This window comes from Pseudoliparis swirei, chromosome 8, assembly GCF_029220125.1.
Source record: "Pseudoliparis swirei isolate HS2019 ecotype Mariana Trench chromosome 8, NWPU_hadal_v1, whole genome shotgun sequence".
Lineage (NCBI taxonomy): Eukaryota > Metazoa > Chordata > Actinopteri > Perciformes > Liparidae > Pseudoliparis > Pseudoliparis swirei.
The window spans coordinates 7,283,814-7,304,548 of NC_079395.1; the positions used below are offsets into that span (position 1 = coordinate 7,283,814).

The following is a 20,735-nucleotide window of genomic DNA, read 5'->3' on the forward strand; positions in this document are numbered from 1 at the left end:
TAAATAAATTAAATTCCTATATATATAAATAATATATATATACATATATTTGAATACAAAATAATATATATGTATATAAATACATAACAGTCTGTACAGGTTAAATGTTGAATGAGTATGACTGAAGGTTAAAATGGGAAGCACAGGTAAGAATAAACCAACTGTCTTGTCATTATTTATTGTCTTGTGATCAACACATGCTTACTCTTCCATGTAGGAATGTTTGGTTCTAAAATGACACAAATATAACAATACATGATGTATACAACTAGGTTGCAAATTAGCCAGGAACATTAAATATCAGAGAAAATAAACAGCATTAAATGTGTATGTATCAATAACCTAGAACAAAGACACAGGGAAATAAAACTATATGTATGGATTAAATACACCTATACTGCCCCACTAGTAGAAAGGATAAACAACTTTACTCTGCGTCTCCTCATAAAGACTCCGCTCTGCGTTTAATAAACCGCCCAATATGGTGAAAAACAGCAACAACTCTGCATACAAAAATGAGTTTGATTAAACTATATTAACTCGACTTGCCTACAACCCTTCTATTGCCTTGGCTTATATTTCGAAAGACTCGTAGGCTACTTCCGGGTCGTCTACAAAATAAGGATTTGCAAATAAAATAAATCGGCTCGTTATTTGAGTTCGGTTCTCTCTGGTATTTATGTATTTTCGTTTTTTCGACTAGCGTTAAACTATAAAACAAACCATCGGAACGTCCACCGAGCGAGACGGGTTCACCCACCGGAACCCGGGCCCCCACGATCAGTCGCCGCTCGTGCCCGCTCGGTTAAGGGGCGGTTGCGCACTCCCGAGACACCAGGAAATATGGCGTCGCTCATGACTCTCAGTCAGGTAACAACTCTCAATAGCTCAAGAAAAGTGTGAAATTGAATTATTGATCCGTATGAAGTGACAGTCACAGTATGGCCGAACCTCATCACTACTGTATCATCTGTTGTGAATCTCGTCCAGAGCAACCGTATTAGCAACCTGTCGTTGTCACCTAAAGATCATGGTTAGCTAGGTTGAGTGTGTATAGCAAAGTTCCTGTACGTTTGACTCGAATAGGGAAGCTAACGTTCACGTTACTATTGCAAGGAAAGTGATACAGTTTGAATGGAGAATGGCGCTGGTCAAGGTGACGCATGGCTAACTATTATTGTTGGCTACATCGGAATCGTTAATGTTAGTTTGTCAGCCAACGTTCGCGATCAAAGCTGTGTTTATCCGCTTTTACCTTTTTCACGGAAAACAGAATGATGGAGCTACAGTCTGCTAACGTCATGACTACTTAAAAAAACTTAATTTAATGTATGTGCTTTAGTAACATTTCTCTCCTGTCTGATCTCCAGTTATCGAGCGGTAACCCAGCCTATGAGAACTATTACAGACAGGTAAGGTCTGGATTACTGTTTTGGTTTCCACTTCAGAGCTTCTAGTTTTCATTGAGCTAAATCTGATCTGTCATATTAAATAAATAAATGCATATATTTATGTCTGCTGTGTCCTCTTAGTATTTTGTTATTTGTTCTTTGTAGCTGGATCCAGGAAACACAGGCAACATATCAGCTGGAGATGCAGCACAGTTCCTTAAAAAGTCAGGGCTGTCAGACAGCACATTGGGGAAGGTGGGTCACCAAATTGCCAACATATACACTTAAAACACACTTAAAAATGTAAACGATAGCATCTATAACATTTTTTTCTTTTTTAGATTTGGGATTTGGCAGATTCAGAAAGAAAAGGGTATTTGGATCGACGGGTAACTTGAATTTCTCTGATTTTGCTGTGACCGGTGATGCTGATGTGTGCATAAAGCACCGGATTTGACTTGCTTTCATCCTCTTTTGTAGGGTTTCTTCATTGCAGTTAGACTTGTGGCCTCAGCGCAGGGTGGAAATGATATCAGCCTTCACAATCTCAACCAGCATTTAGCTGCACCCAAATTTGTAAGTGATTTAAATGACTCCTGACGATCAACATATGTCGTAGGGAACAAACTGAACAGGGAAAATGAATAGACATTGAATGTTTCAAAGTGAAATTGCATCCGTGTTTCTGATCTGCTTGTTTGTATCTTATTCTCAATTTCTTTTTTACAGAAAGATACTAACAGCCCATTATTAAGTGTTTCAACGACAGGACCTGATTTACAATGGGCAATTAGGGTGAGTTCATACAGTCGTCAAGAACATTCTTGAGAGAATTATGCTTGTCCCCTAAACTTGTGTTTCTTTTCTTTCCCAGCTGGAGGAAAAAGGGAAGTTTGAGGGCATCTTTGAGAGTCTGTGCCCTGTTAATGGTCTCCTCTCGGGTGATAAAGTCAGGCCAGTTTTAATAAACTCCAAGCTACCTCTGGATGCGTTAGGAAAGGTACATTCCTGTTTTTAGTTGGAGTGATGTAACACACAATCCTATTGCAGTCATTCCTGAAATTTCAAAGTTGGCAATTCAAAGAAACTAAAGCATGCTCTTTTTTGCAATTATGTAATGTGTCTGTAGATTTGGGACCTAAGTGATGTGGACGAAGATGGACTGTTGGACAAAGATGAATTCACAGTGGTGAGCTTGTGCCTTTTTGTTTACTTTAAATGTTGCCGTTTCTCCAATGTGATTTTGGGAACATTTTTTAATCAACATATATATGTTGTTCTTATTAATAAATTATCTGATTTCCCATTTCGTAGGCAATGCATCTCGTGTATCGTGCCATGGAAAAGGAGCCTGTCCCAACTATATTACCCACTTCCCTCATCCCGCCTTCTAAAAGGAAGAAGTCTGCAGGCTCGATGCCTGGTGCTGTGGCTGTGCTGCCTGCGCTGTCGGGGTTCTTGTCTGGCTCGGTTCCTCTCAAAGAGTCCCTGCAAAGCACTCCTCCTCTTGGCAACGCTACTCCCTTCAGTACCAGTACTGTCAACCTCTCTCCAAAACACTCCTTTAAATCCAGCTCACCGGTACGCTGCCTCACTTGCATTTCGTTTGAGTTGTTGTGACCTCAAAACTGCATTGATTAGTCTATAGAGCAGGAAGTGCTATCTCCAGAAGCTGGGTGATATGGTTAACATGTATATCGCAATAGTATGAGGAACACATATCCTATATTGAGGCTAGTTATTTTCAAATGGTAAAAGATTTTTAAAAATGCAAGTCATTGAGTTTTCCTTGACCCTCTCTAAGTGGCACAAGGGCAGAACCTTTAACAGTATTTCATGTATTGATTGTTTTCTGTTGCTAATGGGTGGACTGGTTTTGCCACATTGTTTCGAACATTGTGCCCAGGCCAATGTGTTCTGTATTACCTTTTGTAATGGCTGCAGGGATGGTTTTGGAGTAACAGGTTTCCTTGAAAGGGAAAATAAGCGAGACTCTGTTCACACTTGATCACCTGACTGATGCTTGTTTTGACCCTGTTCCTGTTATGCCACTTCTCAGTCACGTGGTTTTCTCCTTGTCAGTGGCTGTTTGCTTTTCATTTACCCAAGGCAAAAAATTAGTGTGCATACCAGATTTCTTAAAATTAAATTTTTGTGTATCACTTGCATTGGCTGCAGTAGATTGCCTTTAAATTTGTATTTAATATCATGATTGTTTCACATTTTAAGTGGATTACACGTAGTTGTTCAGTGAAAAAATATTTGTGGTAAACAGTTGGTAATGACAACAGTATGTTTGGCAAGATGTACAGTCTGGTTATTTTTTAAAAACTTTTATCCCAAATACCTACCATCTGTTTTGTCACCAAAAAAAAACGATTGTTCCTGAAATGTTGGCATGCGTTGTCTCCCTCATCTAAAATGCCATTAATGATGCCTTTTGTTCATTCCAGCCGGCGGTGAGCTGGGTGGTACAGGTTGCTGACAGGGAGCGATATGATGAGATCTTCCAGAAAGCAGACAGCGACAGTGACGGCCTCGTTAATGGAACTGAGGTTATAGAGATTTTCATGCAGTCCAGTCTCTCCCAGACTATGCTGGCACAGATTTGGTAAGACCATGGCTCCGATTGGATCATATTTATATGCCTAGGATTTCTTAATTTCACGACACACTAAATCTACCACACCTATGTAAAGCTAGGCTCACTTTCAACTCTATAGCACTACCCGGTGGACAATATAAGCCATTACAACTTTTCCAGAAGATGGGTGCAATATCAACATAGAAAAATATATTAAAGTGTGCTATACCAAGGTGTTGGAAATGGGCCTTTTTAGAAGAAGGTGACGCATTGTTATCAGGGGATGTTTAGTATTATTTCTCAGGAAGAATGCAGTATCTTATCTTTTGAGTGAAGGCTCTCCTTTCTGCAGGGGCCTCGCTGACACTAAACAGGTGGGCAAGCTGACCCGTGAGCAGTTCTCTTTGGCCATGTACCTGATCCAGCAGAAGGTCACTAAAGATGTAGACCCTCCTTCCACTCTAACCCCAGAGATGATTCCCCCATCAGAAAGGACTGCAGCTTCAGCAGTGGGCCCTGTGAGTCTGGACTTTAGCCCACTTTAACCACTGCTTCCTCTTTTAATTGCCCTATTTATTGAAGTTTTCCTGTGTTCCAAAGCTACTTCTTTCTTACATCAGTACCTCAAGACTCTTATGTTATCCTGCTGCTATATTCATTTTAAATGCTGGGATCTGCTTTCTGGCTTTTCAGGCTTGCCTTGTGGAACTTTTTTTTAACCTTTTTTATGCTTTTGCTTTTTTGAGCTCTCTTCTATCCTGTCAAACAGATTTATGTAGGGCTTATGTCAGCTATGAGGCCTGAACATGCTGCAATACCTAATATGCGCAGAGTGAGTAGTTGAACTTTGTTTCACAAGGTGGCGCTTTTGTTCTGATTTTGTTCTGCTTTTGTTTGTCTGTCAGTCTGAAGCACTCTGTGCAGATGACACATGCTCCTCATATTAGTTTGCGCAAATTATGTTCCCAATAAAGTGGAATACAGAATTTAGTTTACTCTTTAATATATATTTATATAGTTATCTGTCATGTCTTAGATTTCCCCCAAATTTGAGCACAAAATAGTTACTTAGATGTAAAACCAATGCTGACACTTACTTTACGAGTTATTTACAAATTGTAATATCCAGGGCGACTAATGATTTAACAGGTATTTCACCTTTTTTAAAGAAACGCTATTCATAAGATGTGGTTGTTGAGGCACATTCTTAAATGTTTGTCAGACCATTGAAACGCACATCAGGCTGCATCCTTTATGCTGTTTAATAATACAAACTCAGAAAAAGGACAACAAAAGTACAGTTGACTGATTTGTTTCTCAGTTATTGTTAAAGGACACATGAACAACCATTTTGGTCAAAGTGTCTGGTTATATTTGACTACAAAGTCAACAAGAACCACTATTCCACTTTAGCTCAGTAGGGGCGGCTTTAGCTCAGTGGGGTAAGAGGGCCGTCCTGCAGGGCACAGGGTGGTGTCGATTCCTCCCCTCTCCCTCCCCATTAAGTCGAAGTGTCCAAGGCACTGAACACCAGTTGCTTCCTGCTTCCTCGCTTCACCACAGCTCTCACTATGCTTAAGGGATGGTTAAAAGTTAAGATTCAATTTCCCCTTTTCCCTAAAATAATAAATAATATTATACTATATTCAGTAACTAATTGAGCTTTTGGCATTAAAGAAACTGGTACTTTGTGTCCATATTGAAAAGATTAATATCATAACAAATGGCTCTTTTACACAGATCACACAATTCCTTGAACATTAAACTATGAAACAGTTCTGAATGGGGTGAAACGATTTAAGTGAAGCATATGTCTAACCAAGAAGAGAGGATAGGATTCTGGGACACTGACTTGTCAAAGGCATGCTTACACTGATCTACAAGCCAGATTTCACCGGAGTCTTTTGTACTGTCTTGTCTGTGTGCATTTCTCCTCATTCATGTATTGTATAGAACTACTAACCCCCCCCACACACACACACACACACACACAAGCTGTGCGAGGTTTTTGTATTTCCTTCCTGTGCCTTTTTTAGTTTTGTTAAGACATATCGGCAGCCCCCCCCACACACACACACACACACACTGTGCGTACCCTTCATGCCCTCCCTACACTCCTGCTCCCTCCTTTTGTCCCATTTCCCTATTTTTACATAGGCCCCTCTTTTTCGTGTCCAGGTTCTTTGTCCCACCTGCCCTTGTCACTCTTGTTGTCTTTGTTCTCACCTTCTGTCGCCCGCTCTTCCAGCCGTCGTACTTTCTTACCCAACTTTTCTCTCCTCTCACTCGCCCGTCTCCGTGTCTCGCCTCAGGACAGCACCAGCTCCACGGGATCGGCCGAGCTGTCAGGCATCAAAGAGCTGGATGACCTCAGCCAGGAAATAGCTCAGCTGCAGAGGTGAGCGCCCGAGTGGCAGGAGGACAGCTTTGTTTCTCTTCCACTGAGGAAGAGGGGTAGTGGAGGGATGTTCAGGTTCAAAGCTTTTAAACTCTTAACTCTTTGCTTCTGTCAAATATAAGGAGCTCTTATTGGTAGGTTTTTATTCCAAGAGAGACTCTGCGAAGAAAGCCGTGTCACCTTGGAGCCTTGCTTGGGGCCTTTCAGAGAATATTTGACAGTCGGAGCCAGTGGTCTCTGAATACTGATCAGATTGTGCCAACTGATACCCCAACCTTTGCTGTTACTCATGCAATTAACTAATGATGTTGCCACTTCTTCCCGTAAGTGAGAAATGCCATCAGTCAAGACACCAGAGTTATTTTCAAATGTCCCAATTCCAAATTGACACAGTTTTGTCTTGAGCTATATGTTTTGCCAACATAGGCTTTGTAAGGAAACTATTTGTTACTTAACTTCCTCCTCTCTCATGTCATCCACCTCCAGAGATAAATTCATTCTGGAGCAAGAGATCAGACAAAAGGAGGAAACCATCAGACAACAAAATAGTGACGTTCTGGTAAGGCTGAGCCAAAATAATTTACAAGTTGGTATGTGACTGGCCAACTGCCCGAAAATACATTGTGCACGTATAAATCTGTAAACAAGGCAAGCTTCTATTCATTTGTACAATGCAAGTGTTTTAGCATTTAGAGATCCACTCAAAAAGATGGACAACTTCATCACCCTGATGTGTTTGTGTGTGTGTGTAGGACATGCAGAATGGGTTGGACAGAGAGAGCAGCAGCCTGCAGGACCTTGATTCGCAGAAGCAGGATGCCCAGGAGCGTCTGGAGGAGATGGACCAGCAGCGCTCCAAGCTGGAGGGAATGCTCAATGACGTCAAGCAGAAGTGCCAAGAAGAGTCTCACATGGTGAGAGACGGAGTTATTAAAGCAAGAAATGCATTTTATTTTATTGGGCCTCTTGTGATGTTCTTTGGTATTGGGAGTATGACACCAGATGCCAATCAAACCGGTCAGTCGAGGTCAAGGTTTGTTTCTAGGACAATTCTGAACCTTATTACCATCAACAAAGTCAAAGATGGTTATTTTAAGTACGGTAGCTGCTATGTATTTAGCTTTTATTTTTGGAGGAAATTGCATGCATATTAGGAGGTGAAGCATTGCATTCCTGGTTCTTTTGAGGCCAACGTTTCTGTTGGACCACCCTCTTACTGTTTTTTTTTGTTGGTATTCTTTCATCCCCCTGAGAACAAGCTTCGATCTGTCCTTATACGATTGTCCTTATAAGGCTGATTATGCTACAAATATAATATAGATTTTTCTACTTTCACCCTCCAGATTTCCTCCCTGCAGAGCCAGATCCGCTCTCAGGAGAACGACCACCAGAGCCAGGAGGAAGAAATGAGCCGCACCAAAACGGACCTGGGCCGGCTGCAGGATGAGGAGGCCCTTCTGGAGCAGAGTCTGCTCTCTGGTCGGGTCCAGCTGGACAGCATCACCAAGTCGCTCAAAACCACTCAAGAAGAGATCAACCAGGTCAGTGCAGGCAGAGGACCCACTGGTCACGGAAAGATGTTCTGCCAATTATGGCCAATAAGCTCTGGATATCAAATCATAATACTGACTGCCCTGTGGGAGGAGAGAGAGAGAGAGGTGTCTGTCTGTGGAATTTAGACTTGTTTTGTGTTGCTGCCGATGGTTTTCAGAACTCGGGCTGGAAAACATTAATTTTACTTTCATGAACTTTTGTACTAAAGTATTTTAGTTTATTTATTTTTTTAGAACCACCATTTAAATAACAACAGGTGCATTCCTCAATCTGCCAAAGACTTGACTTTTGATGAGCCAGTTTCTTTTGTTAAAGCTATATCCATGGCAGATTGGACTTCTGAAAAATAATCACATTCATGTATTGGTGGGTAAATGATTATTTTTCTTTGGTGGCTTGAAATCTTCGTGGCTTATCCATTTCTGCCAGGTGGGACATCGCCAGTATCGAGTCTATAATGAGAGCGTAAAGGAACTTAAATTGTGTTTTCTGCACTGATTTTAGGCTCGCAGTAAGCTGTCGCTGATCCAGGACAGCCAAAGGGAGGTGACCAAGACCATCGAGCAGTACAACAGCGCGTTGAGCGACATCAACGGGGGAAACTTCAGCAACCTGCCGGACTTAAGTGAAGGGTTTGCTGAGAAGGTGAACGGAGGTTTCAGAAGTACGGTGAGGAGATCATGAATATATCCTAGTTTTCACCTCCAAGAATTTATCCTAATTTTTCAGTATTTGCCTTTTGCCCTCATTAGTATACTTTCATATCACCAACTTGTAATGTGCCTGTTTCATGAATACTCAGCTGTCAGAGGAATCCAAATATACTCCTGAAACCTTTTTTGTTTTGTATTCCCAAAAGGACTTTGTTGCTTAATTTCCTTGCGCTATGCCATAGATGCTGTAACACGGTCACAACTGAGAAATTATCAGTTTGCTGAATTATGTGTCAAGATGGGATTGTTGACACGCATGTTAATTTTGAATTCATTCATCAGGATGACTCTTTCAAGTCAAGGTTAGCCATGTTCAACAAAAGCACTACTAAGGAGCCTCCAGCAGACCCCTTCCAGACAGATGACCCCTTCAAGGCCGACCCTTTCCAAGGTCTGAATACCTTCTGGTATATCTTGTAGTATTTTCTCCTGTATTTCTGAAAGGGTCATGGTTATTTCCTGCTCTGCCAGCTCTAATCTTCAACAATGTGTTTCTGTTATGGAGCATTTCCACTAAATACCTGAAGTGTACTTGTATAGATGCCAAGTTGTGGATTTTTAATGAAACGGTAACCTAAGTTTCAGCCTTTTTCATGCTGTGAAAACGTCAATAATTATTTCTTCTATAGAGGCGGAAGGCGATTGAATTCCACAGCCAGTTGCGCCCAGTTTACTGTCTTGTCCTTTTCTAGATCCATTTGGAGAAGATCCTTTCAGAGAAAGTGACCCTTTCAAAGGTGCCTCATCTGAAGATTTCTTTAAGAAAACTGACAAGTCGAACCTGTTTGGATCCTCGGAGGCCTTCGGTAGAAAACCCACACCACCGGCCAAGGTATTAAACTCCTCCTTCTTTTTACCACTCAAAGGATGTGTGTCGATCATGGTTCTTTTGCATCCGATGTGAGAGAACCAATGCTCTTTTGTCAAAGTTCAAAATGAAGTTCCCTTTTTCGATGTTTAATAAAATGCTTCCGTTGTTCGGCTGATGGAAGCAAGCTCTCACATGTCTTCAGTATTGTTTCACGGTTTCTAGTGGATGTGTTGACATTGTCATTGCGGAAGTGTTTTAATGGAGATCTTTTGAATAGCTTACTTACTGCACTTGTGCTTTGCTTGCTTCGTTTTTCTTAGCCAAGTGCTCTGGGCAGTGCGGACCATTTCACTTCACGCAGCCCAAAACCAGGTATGTTTCTGGCATCGATCGGAGCCTAGGGAGAGCTTTTACTCGGTCTTCTCAGCTGTAAATGTAAAGCTTCACTTGAGGTCGCATTTAAAGTATCTTAGTTTAGCTCAAATTCTTTTTCTAAATTGTATATACATATTTTGCTTCCTAAATTAAGACGGGTTGATAAAGATTCAACATTTTTTTTTCTTTTTCTGGTCTGTCGTTTTTAAGATGTAGGTTTTCCTTCTGTCTTTTTGCAGCTAGGTTGGTGGTCGCCCTGCAGGTTACCGTACTGAACATCGTCTTATTGACATTTGTTCAAATAAACGCACAAATGTATAGTTGTCTGTGCTATACACGTGCAGATTTCCAAGAACGTGACACTGAACTGTTATTAATCTGGAAGTTCAAGAACATTTTGGTTGTGGAACGAGTCTCAAAGACTCATTCTTTGCCGTTTTCAGTGACGCGTTGCATTTAGATTTTATTTTTGGGGCGCATTAGGGGCAAACAATTTTTACTCGCTGTGGCTTCATTTTTTCCTGTGGTTCGGGGCTATTTTTAGTCTTGTACCTACGCATTTAACTACTGGCCAACTAAAAATACTCCCCCCTACCCTGGAAAAACAGGAGGCTCTCAGGAGCCAAACATAACAGAAACTCTGACTGCTGGTCCTTCTCTACTAGAATACACTGCCACTCCTTTAACCAGTTCTCCACTGCCTCTGTCCTGTCTTTATATCTGCTGCTATTGAACTGCTTTGCCTCATTCGTGACGGAAGTTGTTTTAAGTTAGTGGCTAACTCTGGTCGATGCTCTGCCGTGCTACACACCTTCAGAAGAACATAGAGGCAACTGTAGACCTGAGCTGAGTTACTGTGCGTAACGAAGAAAAACACTGCCTACTTCACATGAATGGGGTCTCTTGTGGTTGCACACTCACAACAAACATATTATATTACAATATTTAGTTTTTTCAATGTAACCATCTGCAGTTTGCTGTTTTTATCATTAAGCGGCCTACCGCGGAGCTTCAAAACAACCCGGGCACAGTTCTGGTGAACAGTGCGCCAACTGACGCCTTTAATTATCTGATCAAATGCACACGTCAGGTTAAACAAAACCTCTGCTTTCCAGGTTTTTGCTTAATGTCATGAAAAAGTAAACGGTCATGCCACATTCCCCTCTCTGAAAATAGCATGCAGGCCCTTTCAGATTAAGCCAAATCCAGGGATGATTTTTTAACGTGTGGTTTGAGTCTGAACTTCATTATTGTTTCTGCCATTTCCCGTAAATGTATTCAAACGCATTTAAATGTACTCTTGTCCCAGATGGGTTCGGGACAGCGGACCCCTTCGGCAGCAACTCTTTTGGTAGCAAGGGGAGTGGATTTGCTGACTTTAGTCAGATGTCTAAGGTAAGCTCTGGAGACTCTTGGCGTGATGAATCAGTCGCCCCATAAAGCATCGTGTTCCGTTCAGCTGTAGAAAGCTGTGTTGTTAATTCTACGCATGATTGATTTCTATTTTTTTTTTCTGCTAATTTATCACATTTATGAAGTTTTTCTAGTTGAAGGCCAAAGTCATTAGATCTGGGCTGATATTCCTGTTATTCATCATTTAGATTGTTTGTCTTTTCCCGTGTGTGTGTGTGAACAGAAGTCGGACAACCCTGTCCTCCCGTCAAAGAAAAGTGTGCCGAACCGGCCTGCACCTCCCTATGGTAAGCCCTTATTTTATGCGTGTGCGTTTGCTTGAACTTTACTTTGCTTACAGCTTATTTTAATAGTTCAGCGGTATTCATATTGTTTAAAAATATGAGCTGTGACTGTCTTGTATTGACATCAATACACTTCATCATGCCAATGTTAATCACGAGGTTGGCGGTTCGATCCCCGGCTCCGACTGTCTATGAGCTGGACGCTGAACCCCAAGTTGTTTCCCCGGGCACTTCACAGCAGCCCACTACTCCGAAATGCTTGAGAGGGCTTAAATGCAGATGTCAAATTCATTGTCTGTCATGTAAAAATAAAAGTTTTTCATGAACTTTAATTGGCTCTTTACCACTTTGGATCGTTGCAAATTGTCACAAAAGTAGTACAGCAATGTTGTTGCAGAGCTCATTGTGATCGACTGTTTTCCCCTTAAAAAAAACTCAAATGACTTCCCTGTTGCGCTGTGTGGGTGCAGAGAAAGCAGTTTCTTCTTCTGAAGTTGTAAACAGGAAAGCTCTTGGTAGAGTATGGAGCTATGATTTTACAGCGTGAAGAGCCGTTGTTAATATTAAGACAACACGGGTGCAATAGCTAGTGTTAAGTTAAACTTGTAGATCGTGAGCTAAAATTCTACTTACAAAAAAAACAAATTTGGTGATTAATTTAGCCTCATGCTTTATCTTAGCTTTTTTGCGTGCCTCTTGGTTCACACACGATGCACAGGCCATGCCCACACATGCCCTTCCGCTGTGACCTTGCACTTTTAACTTTTAGCAGAAGCCACAGCGTAAAAAAGTTGGTGTTCCTCTTTGCTTTACCACACACAGAAGGGTAGAGATGAGTAACCGCAGTGAGAAACCTAGCCCCTGACATGTGCTCCGACTGATGGAGAAGTGAAAAGCCTCCATGTAGTTTGGTTATTTAAAGCTGGAATTACTACTGTTGATTTTTATAAGATAACGAGGTATTTATTTCAGATTCAGCCTTTGTGATGCCATCGAGAGATGAATATAAGGGAGACATTATAGAAACTCCATTTCAGGAGATGTGTCTCAAGCTTACAGTAGACAAGGGTGTGTCAGTCTTTTGCAATTATGCATTTCATAAAAAGGACACTGTGCTTCAATGCATCAGTAAGCCTAACTCAAAAATGCGGTTAGCACCTTTTGGTTGAACCGATATATATATCTCCCCTTGGTGACTACTCTGCATGGCATGAGCTTCAAGTTGTTGGCTTCCTGTGAGAAATTAAGCAACACAATATTGCACACTACTCTAAAGGTGTGAGCTTGTTTTCCCAAGGAGGCGACCCGTTGTTGTGCTTCTGAAGCGGAGGCAGTAAAGTGTGTTGTCTGACATGGATTTGGGTTTCATTTGAATGTCTTCCGTCTCCAGGAGGTACGCTCCGTTTGACTGCATCACAGCCGTTCCAGAGCGTTTGCTCCACAGCAGAAAGTAAAGACTCTTCTGTTACGACACGCACTCATAAAGCATCAAAAGACTGTGCCTTGGGTTTGTCAGATTTAGTCTCTCTAGTGTCGTCTTCTTGGAGTTTTTTTTGATGGATCAGGTATCCTTAGCTGCAGAGGTGTCGGCTCTGTAACCGGCCCTCATTCTGTTAACTCTCCCTCCACACAGTGACATTGGAAAGCAATCCCCCGTGCTTATTGGCTGTTGACGGACATCTGCAGGATTGACTTGGACAATCCTCGTACTTGTGTCTATCATGCTGATTGTTCAGTCGACCTGGTAAAAGGCCGTTTGCACGCTTGCTGGCGTCTCTGGCTTCAGCCTTTTGACAGGAAGTCACGATGTATTCAGTTTTTAGTCAGCGAGTCCTTGAACTTGCCTGGTCAGGTAGCACTTGAAGAACATTTTTTTCAAGTCTTGAAGTACAAGCTAAAGGCTTAATTCCTTCCAACGCATAGTGTGCCTCCAAAGGAGAGCACAACCGAGTAAATCTGCCTTTTTGTCTTCCTCCTTCCGCTCCTTTGCCGTCATGTATAGCCTGACAGCTGTGCATGCCGAGCAGAGAAGATGCATGTCGGGGTTTTGTGTCTGGTTTGTATCACTTGACAATAACAGTGACATTTGTGGTTGTTTTTTTATATCGAGCTCTGTATTGTAATTTTTGCAGGTTCTGAATGTGTCAAGGTAAGACTGTACAGGGGTGTAGTGGTCAACCTTTTGCATGTGACAAACCTGTCTGCACTGCATAATCTGACTTCAGGGCACGAGTATGTTGTGTAAGAAGCTTTTAGTGTTGCTTTCTTCGCCGTCCAAGTGAAATCTAAATGTGCAGTTATTTTTCTCACTGCTCTCTATCAAATCATTTCCGTAATGTTTGATGTAGCTTTTGACGTTGTGCCTAATGAGATGCATTTGATTTTAAAATTTGCATCCACCGTTTTTCTTTTTGCAAAGTGACTCCATGTCGACGTTTCAGCCTGCAACTCGACTGCATTTTATTTATTTTTTCTTCTGTCCACGTCTAACGTTTGCTTCTTTGCTCTAGTTTGGAAGTGAGAACCAGCAGCTGGAGTGGGTCAAACGGGAGAGCGAGCGCGAGGAGCCGGGGAGGCTGCGGAGGCTGCGGCACCAGGAAACGCAAGACCTGGAGCTGGCCATCGCGCTCAGCAGGGCCGACATGCCCAGCGCCTGACCGGCTGTGCCCAGCCACATAGTTTTTGACCCCTTCCTTCTGCCTTACAGTCCTCCGTCCGCAGGCTCATGACAACTGCACCAACACTGGCCCGTCATGACTTGCAGCCCGCGTTACCAATTTGTGTAGGAGGCCAGTGTTTCTCCAGGTATTGGCTGGACTTGAGCCAAAGGACTCTACATTTAGCAACCCGTTACGGTTCATTGCTCCCCAACTACATGGCAACTGTAATCAAGGACTTTACGTTGCCTCTTGATTCAAACCCGGTTCTTCCTTCAAGAACATATCGACTTAACGCAACCCAAACCAGCTGATCCACTACAACTTGCATCTAGCTCCATGTCTTGTTCTCGCTAATCACCCTGCCTTATCCAAAAGCGTTTCTGTTGCAAGAGAAAATAACATTTTAAAGAATATTTTACTGTTTTTTTATTTATATACAAAAGCAATGAATCTTTGGTATGAAGTCCTCGTAAAATGCACTGCACGAACAGTTTTTTTGCTTCGAACTTATTGAACCTAGAAAACGAACTGAAAGTTAAACCAGATGTGTTATCTTCCCTGGTGGCTTATGATTGGTTTGTCCAATTTCAGATGTTTTTTTATTTATTTTTTAAAGAAACTTAATCTACTGTAAATATTTTTGGATGGTTTTATGTACAATCCCTAGAAAAGGCCATATTTAAAAACAAGCCTGTCTGAAAGTACTGGAGCTTTGTGAGGTGATCACCTATAACATGCTTTAGGTTTTTCTTTAGTTTCTTTGTTGGGTGTTTCTTGCCATTTATGCCTGCATGTGGAATATACATGGCCTTAAAGTATAAGGATGGAAGATTTTTTTTTTTTAAATAATCAAACCCTTAACTGGCATCTACATGTCAAAGTAGACATATGATGTTTAGGAATCCCTAACAAGCATTTAGGCCTAACATAGCTTTGGTTAAATATAGTTTAGCCCCATATCATCGGTTGCCTCTAGCATTCACAATTACGACGCTAGTGATAATCATTGAGGTCTTCCTTCCTTGTGAACGAATCCACCTGATGTCAACAGCCTGGGCTTCTCAGGATTGTCATTGGTTGCGTTGTTATGCGCAAACAACTTGCTCTCCTATACAACTAAGAGCCTCTATGAAATGGAAGTAGTCTACATTATTTTTACGGGTGCTGTTACCTTTAGTTGTATTCTTCCGCCAGTGTCTCACTACCACTGATGCACAAGGTCATCTGCTTCCACTGTTTTGCTTTTCTCTCAACACTCAAATCAACCATTGGATATTTTTCTTTCATTTTATTGTCTGATGCTCCAGTTGGAGGACATATGTTTAAATGACTTACAAATAATGCATCCTTGTAATATATGACACTAATCAGGTTTCTTCGGCACATAATGTATGCACTGTATATTCCAAACCTTACTGGACATGTACAGAGTAAAGGTGCTTTATTTATCAACATTGTTATGTTAAACAGTATGTGATTCTAAAAAAATCACTGTAATGACTTTGAATTGAATAAAAGTGATTTTTAACATTCCAGGAACAAGGTGAGTTTTTTGTTATCCGGTATTGTAGCGATGCCAGAAAGATGTGAGCTAGTTTCATCTCATAACTGGAGAGCTTGTGTACTGTACAGTAGGTGGCCTCAAGGACCAGCAGATCAGATGTTGCAAAGGAATGCAATGTTCAGCTCTATTCTGAGGGCTTAATCTTGTGCTTTTATAAATTGTACAATACATATTTTTAACCACATGAAAAACAGTTAGTGTTTACATCTTGCCTTAATATTGGGTGTGAGGAACTACGATACAGTTGCATCTCCCACAGCTGATATTTTTAACCTTAAGTGTACTTCCTCTTTTTAAATATATGATAAATTCTAGTATTCAACAACACATCTAAGCCCCTTTCTGTGATCACATGATGTACTCAATGAACTGAGGAGATAATACAACTGTAGGATACCACTTTTGAGGAAGGGTGTGGTTTTATCACATTATTTTTATAGTTGTCATACAGAGTATTGCGTCAATTATTTTCGAGAATATTGTTAAAATACTATTTACTTGCATCTACTTTTCAAAATGCCATCTGTCTTTGATGCATCGACTCAATGCAGCCTTTGATGCGGGGGAGACAAATGCTCACTGACACTATGCAGACATATGCACAGACTCCGATACTTTAAAACTGTGCACAGTGACTGTAATTGTAGTATTAAGGCCCTTTGATGTCCTAGTATAATTTCTATCCATCAGAAAGAGAGTAAGGGCTCCCTGATGAGGGTTTGCTGTGCCCCCTCTGTCCAGACGGCTCCCGGCTCACTCTGTAATTATGGAAATGGAGTGTTTGTATTTATAGGCTAAGCCCACAAGCGGCTGTCCTGTGTCTTGCAGCTGCAAAACATCACAGTGGAAATCAAGTGCCCTTGTTTTAAAATTAAAGTGGGTATTCAATGGCAACATGTATAACCTATTTAGTGGAACTGATCTGATGGTCTGCAGGCCTGCTGCACCGACTTGTAAACACAGTATGAAACCTGTCTGAGTGGATGTGGTTCATTGAAGTAAATGTGTGAACAAGATGTATCTGAAAGGACTGTATGACAAATAAAGAGCTCTCCAGTCAAATGTTCAATTTCATTGTTTTTAATATTTACAATAAATACACATTTTACAGTATAAAAAACATGTACATATTTATATAAATTTAAGTGAAAAATAATGCACAGGACATCAAGCCCTGATAGCGAACAGAGGGGCTGGATCCAAGAGTTTCACACGAGAGAAGACAACAGCAACTCCAAATAGGAATGATCAATAAAATAAACCAGTTCAGGCCATTCAGACATTGAGGCAGTTTAAATAAAACATTGTCTATGCACACGTTGATGTGCATTTCACCCCTGTCATTAAAAACATGTACTGTTGTGTGGCCATGTCGTTCTATCACTAAGAGTTTTACAGTAGCAGTCATAGAAAGGCACTTTTGTGTCAAACACAGCGTTCCAGTTCTGTCAAAGAAGAGTAGTATATGTACAGGGCCAGCCCCTTCTTGGTCTGCCTGTTCTAAAGCAAACAAAGCTTTTCTAAAGCTTTTATTGAACCAAAGTAGTACCAGCTACATTATTAGAATATAAAACCACTAAAACTTTTTCATTCAATATTACATATAAAAAGACTTTGGTCATTTTGGACAACAATTTAAATAAAAAAACACCAGTTGAATCTCAATAGAAAACAAAACAACACAACCCCCTCCCAAGTCCTTATGTGGGCACCTTCACATGTGTCTCTTCATGTGAAGTGCCAGGTGGTCAGACCTGGAGAAGGCACGTTCACACAGGTGACACTGGAAGGGCCTGTGTCCGGTGTGTTTCCGGAAATGACGGGTCAGCTCATCGGAGCGGGCGAACTTCCATCCACAGCCTTCCCAGCTGCAGTGGTACGGCTTCTCACCTGTTTAGACAATAAAAAGGGACATTATTATTAGTGGGAGACGTGGTTTTGAGCTATGCAGATGTGTGCGTAATTTCGCACATATATAGTCATATTTCTCATGATGGATATGAGCTCAGACTTACCAGTGTGAGTTCGGAGATGTGCCTTCAGGTGTGAACTCTTGGTGTATGTTTTTCCACAGCCAGCGTAGCTGCAGGTGTGACTCGCCGTGCGCTTCCGCGGCCATGTGCGTCGTCCTCTCTTGGGTTTGGACTCTAGCAGCTCGAGAGGAGAGGAGGGCGGTGTGAGAATCACCCTCTGCGCGCCTGGCTGCAGACTGAGACCTTCATCGTACATGCCAAAGGCAGTGTGTGGAGCGTGGTAGGACATGTGCATCTGGGGAGCCTGAGGGTGGTGCGGGAAAGCCGCCGTGTTGTGATACTTTTGTGAATAGTTCATGGGCTGGCACATCTGTGCCTGGCAGTCCGAAGCTCCCTGGTCCTCAGGGCTGAGAGGCGGGGTCATGTTGCTGGCTGCCCGCGGGGAGATGGCAACTCGGGGCTGCTCGAAGGACATCATACACGAAACGTTCCCCTCTTGCTTGATTTTGCTGCAACTTTGAGGCACCATGCCCAAAACGGGACCGTAGCCGTCCATGGGTGGCTCCACTTTGATCTCCTGGCGAGGAAAATGCGCCGTGTTGACATAAAATCTCCCCTGGACGCAGGGGTTGCGCGTAATGCCATAGCCGTTGGTTCCTTCGGAGCGGAGCAGCTCTGTCATGAGGCTTGCGCCGTACGGCGGCGGCGGGGAGCGGTGGTCTTCTGTGGCGTAGGATGGCACCGAGGCTCCCGTCGTGTACATGCTGAGATCGGCTGTGCCCACAAACTCCGCCGCGCTGTCGGAGCCAGTCGTGTTGGCGAGAATAAAATCCAGATCCAAGTAATTACTCAGATCCTCGTCGTCCCTTTTGCTGTGATTGTCCAGGTTGTGTACCATTTCAAGCATGGAGCAGCTGGCGGAGACCAGTTTGTCCGTGTCTCCTTTCCACCTCTGAGAGAAGAAATATACTCTGTTAGATATGATGTTCCTGTGAAATACAATACTATATATTGCATGTGATAACGAGTAAATCAACCCAGTAATGAGTTTTCTTTTCTTAAAATAGTTATGTTCCAAGATATTGTTACAAAACGGGTACAACTAAGTGTATGAGTATAACTCAAACATATCCACGGATTTTGAAACAGAATGTAATATAATTTTGAACTTACGTTTTCCCATGTTTTTTCTCTTTGGTTTGAGAATGTCGAAAATGACGGCAGCATCACTCCGGTTAAGGCCATCGTTTGGTGAAATAATAACTATATCTCTTGTCAAAAGTCGCACCAGATACTGCTGTGCCTGTCTCACTGTCGCTCTCCACAGCTGCGCTCCAAAGACATGAACGAGTGAAGAAGTGGAAGGAGGTCCTCCAAACTTTATAAGTCTCTCACCCGAGTGCGCCTGGCCAATTGTGAGAGCTCAGGAAACAACGTAAATGTTGGTAAATTTAGCTCTTTATAAAGCGGTTGGTGCAGGCAGCGGGGCTCAGTGCTCCATATGACAGTGGACGCGGCGCAGAGGAGCCTATAAAGTGGAGCACCGCCCCCTCACTATGACGCAGGCACTCACAAGCCCCGCCCCCTGATCTGGAGATTGGAAAAAAGTTGAAGGCAAATTACAAACACGAGCAATATAGCAACCCAAGATACTTACGTAACATGTTGAAAAGAACAAGCTTAATGACATACGTTGCTGGAGCCGGAGCTTAGTAGGACAGACTGTCTGTACATCAGTTAATTATTGCAACAACAAACGAGATACTTTGATGAACAGTAATATACATAGACTCAGAGTAGGCCTAGTAACTTTTAACAGAAAAAACACAAAACTACGATAACCTATAATCTGTAATACAATGCAAGGAATAGAGATAATTGCACACGTGTTTAATGACACTTGAAACGTAACACATACTTCTGCATACTTCTACATCTCACAAATATAAAGCAGCTCATTGGATCCGACAATACATTTGTACTTTTCCATTTGCATCATATCGAACGTAGTAAACACTCTGACACATATACCGTACGTACTCTCCTTTTGTGTTTTCAAACCTGTGTCTCTAAAAGTGAAAAGAACAATGCATTATACTTATGTATAAAGATCAAGATATTCTGCCTCCACCTGTTTGGCGCGTCTCGCTCGCGGCTCATTATCATTAATGGAGACGGTTTTGTTCCCTCGCAGCGGGCTTGTCCAAACAGGCGCCAGGGTTGTCTGAAACGGTTTTCACGGCTTTTTAATGCTCTAACCAGTCATGATGTAAACATGATTTAAAGGGTAACGTCCTGTTGTTTTATCCATTCAGGTGTAAATGACGGACATTAGCATCACAACTCTGGCCGGCTGGCTGCTTGTTTCTGCTGAGATCTGGTTTCTGACACGTAGACAGTCGTTTTCTCCTCAGGATTCCTCTGGCTCCAGAGGTCATTAGGCCAACTGTAACTCTGCTGTAGCATTTGCATCACGACTGAAAGAGCCGAAATGAGAATGTTAAAACATATACTGTTTCTTAATGTAAAATCACTTGGATTTTGATTTTAAGGTCACTTCCATTTCTAAATAAAATCCCAAATAAACAAGAACTCTGTTAAATAAGAAATAAAGGGACCACAGTCACACATGTGACACCTTCATTTCTTTTGTATTAATCATCAGCAGTCATGGAAGAAGCATTTAGCTGATTTTAAAAGTGTAAACATATTCCAGTATAAGTAGAGGATTACAATTTTCACTTTTCACTTTTAACTAAGTATGACCAACTAAATTAGCTAAGTATCAAAAGTAATAGAAGTTATATTGCAGGCAGATTGGCACTGTCAGCACGATACTGGATGGCCGTTAGTGTAGCAGTCACCTGCAGCCCTTTATCTGATTTAGATTTATGTATTGGATAGTTTAATTTACGTTATCTCCTTAACAAGTAGTCTCAATAGTGTAAGAATGACCTCTTATGTAAATGTTAAATGGACTGTCCTTCATGCTTCAAAGTCTTTCGAGGTTGGCTC

At 41.9% G+C, this 20,735-nt stretch overlaps 2 protein-coding genes across 5 annotated transcripts; one reads left to right on the top strand and one right to left on the bottom strand.

The window, feature by feature from the left end:
- The first annotated feature begins 814 nt into the window (after positions 1–814).
- LOC130197804 (epidermal growth factor receptor substrate 15-like 1) lies at positions 815–15,716 on the top strand. Of its 4 annotated transcripts, none has more exons than XR_008832526.1 (23): positions 815–870; positions 1,371–1,412; positions 1,557–1,646; positions 1,733–1,780; positions 1,872–1,967; positions 2,121–2,186; positions 2,266–2,391; positions 2,521–2,580; positions 2,706–2,972; positions 3,845–4,002; positions 4,328–4,493; positions 6,288–6,373; positions 6,860–6,932; positions 7,126–7,287; positions 7,717–7,914; positions 8,432–8,596; positions 8,923–9,031; positions 9,333–9,472; positions 9,772–9,823; positions 11,136–11,221; positions 11,463–11,526; positions 12,914–13,672; positions 14,034–14,057. XR_008832526.1 is itself a non-coding variant. In XM_056420705.1 (23 exons), exons 1-23 carry the CDS (start codon positions 844–846, stop codon positions 14,178–14,180), a joined length of 2,445 nt encoding a protein of 814 aa, XP_056276680.1. In that variant the 5' UTR covers positions 816–843; the 3' UTR covers positions 14,181–15,716. The 4 variants fall into 4 exon arrangements, 3 of the variants coding, with proteins under 3 accessions (XP_056276678.1, XP_056276680.1, XP_056276681.1); XM_056420705.1 differs by having other exon boundaries at positions 816–870; positions 13,656–13,672; positions 14,034–15,716; XM_056420703.1 differs by lacking the exon at positions 14,034–14,057 and having other exon boundaries at positions 12,914–13,971.
- Positions 15,717–16,811: 1,095 nt separating this feature from the next.
- LOC130197805 (Krueppel-like factor 2) lies at positions 16,812–19,210 on the bottom strand. The gene is made up of 3 exons (XM_056420707.1): positions 18,894–19,210; positions 17,763–18,672; positions 16,812–17,637 (listed from the first exon to the last, which is right to left on the bottom strand). The coding sequence occupies exons 1-3, from the start codon at positions 18,963–18,965 to the stop codon at positions 17,462–17,464; spliced, it is 1,158 nt and encodes a 385-aa protein (XP_056276682.1). The 5' UTR covers positions 18,966–19,210; the 3' UTR covers positions 16,812–17,461.
- Between the last annotated feature and the right edge of the window lie 1,525 nt (positions 19,211–20,735).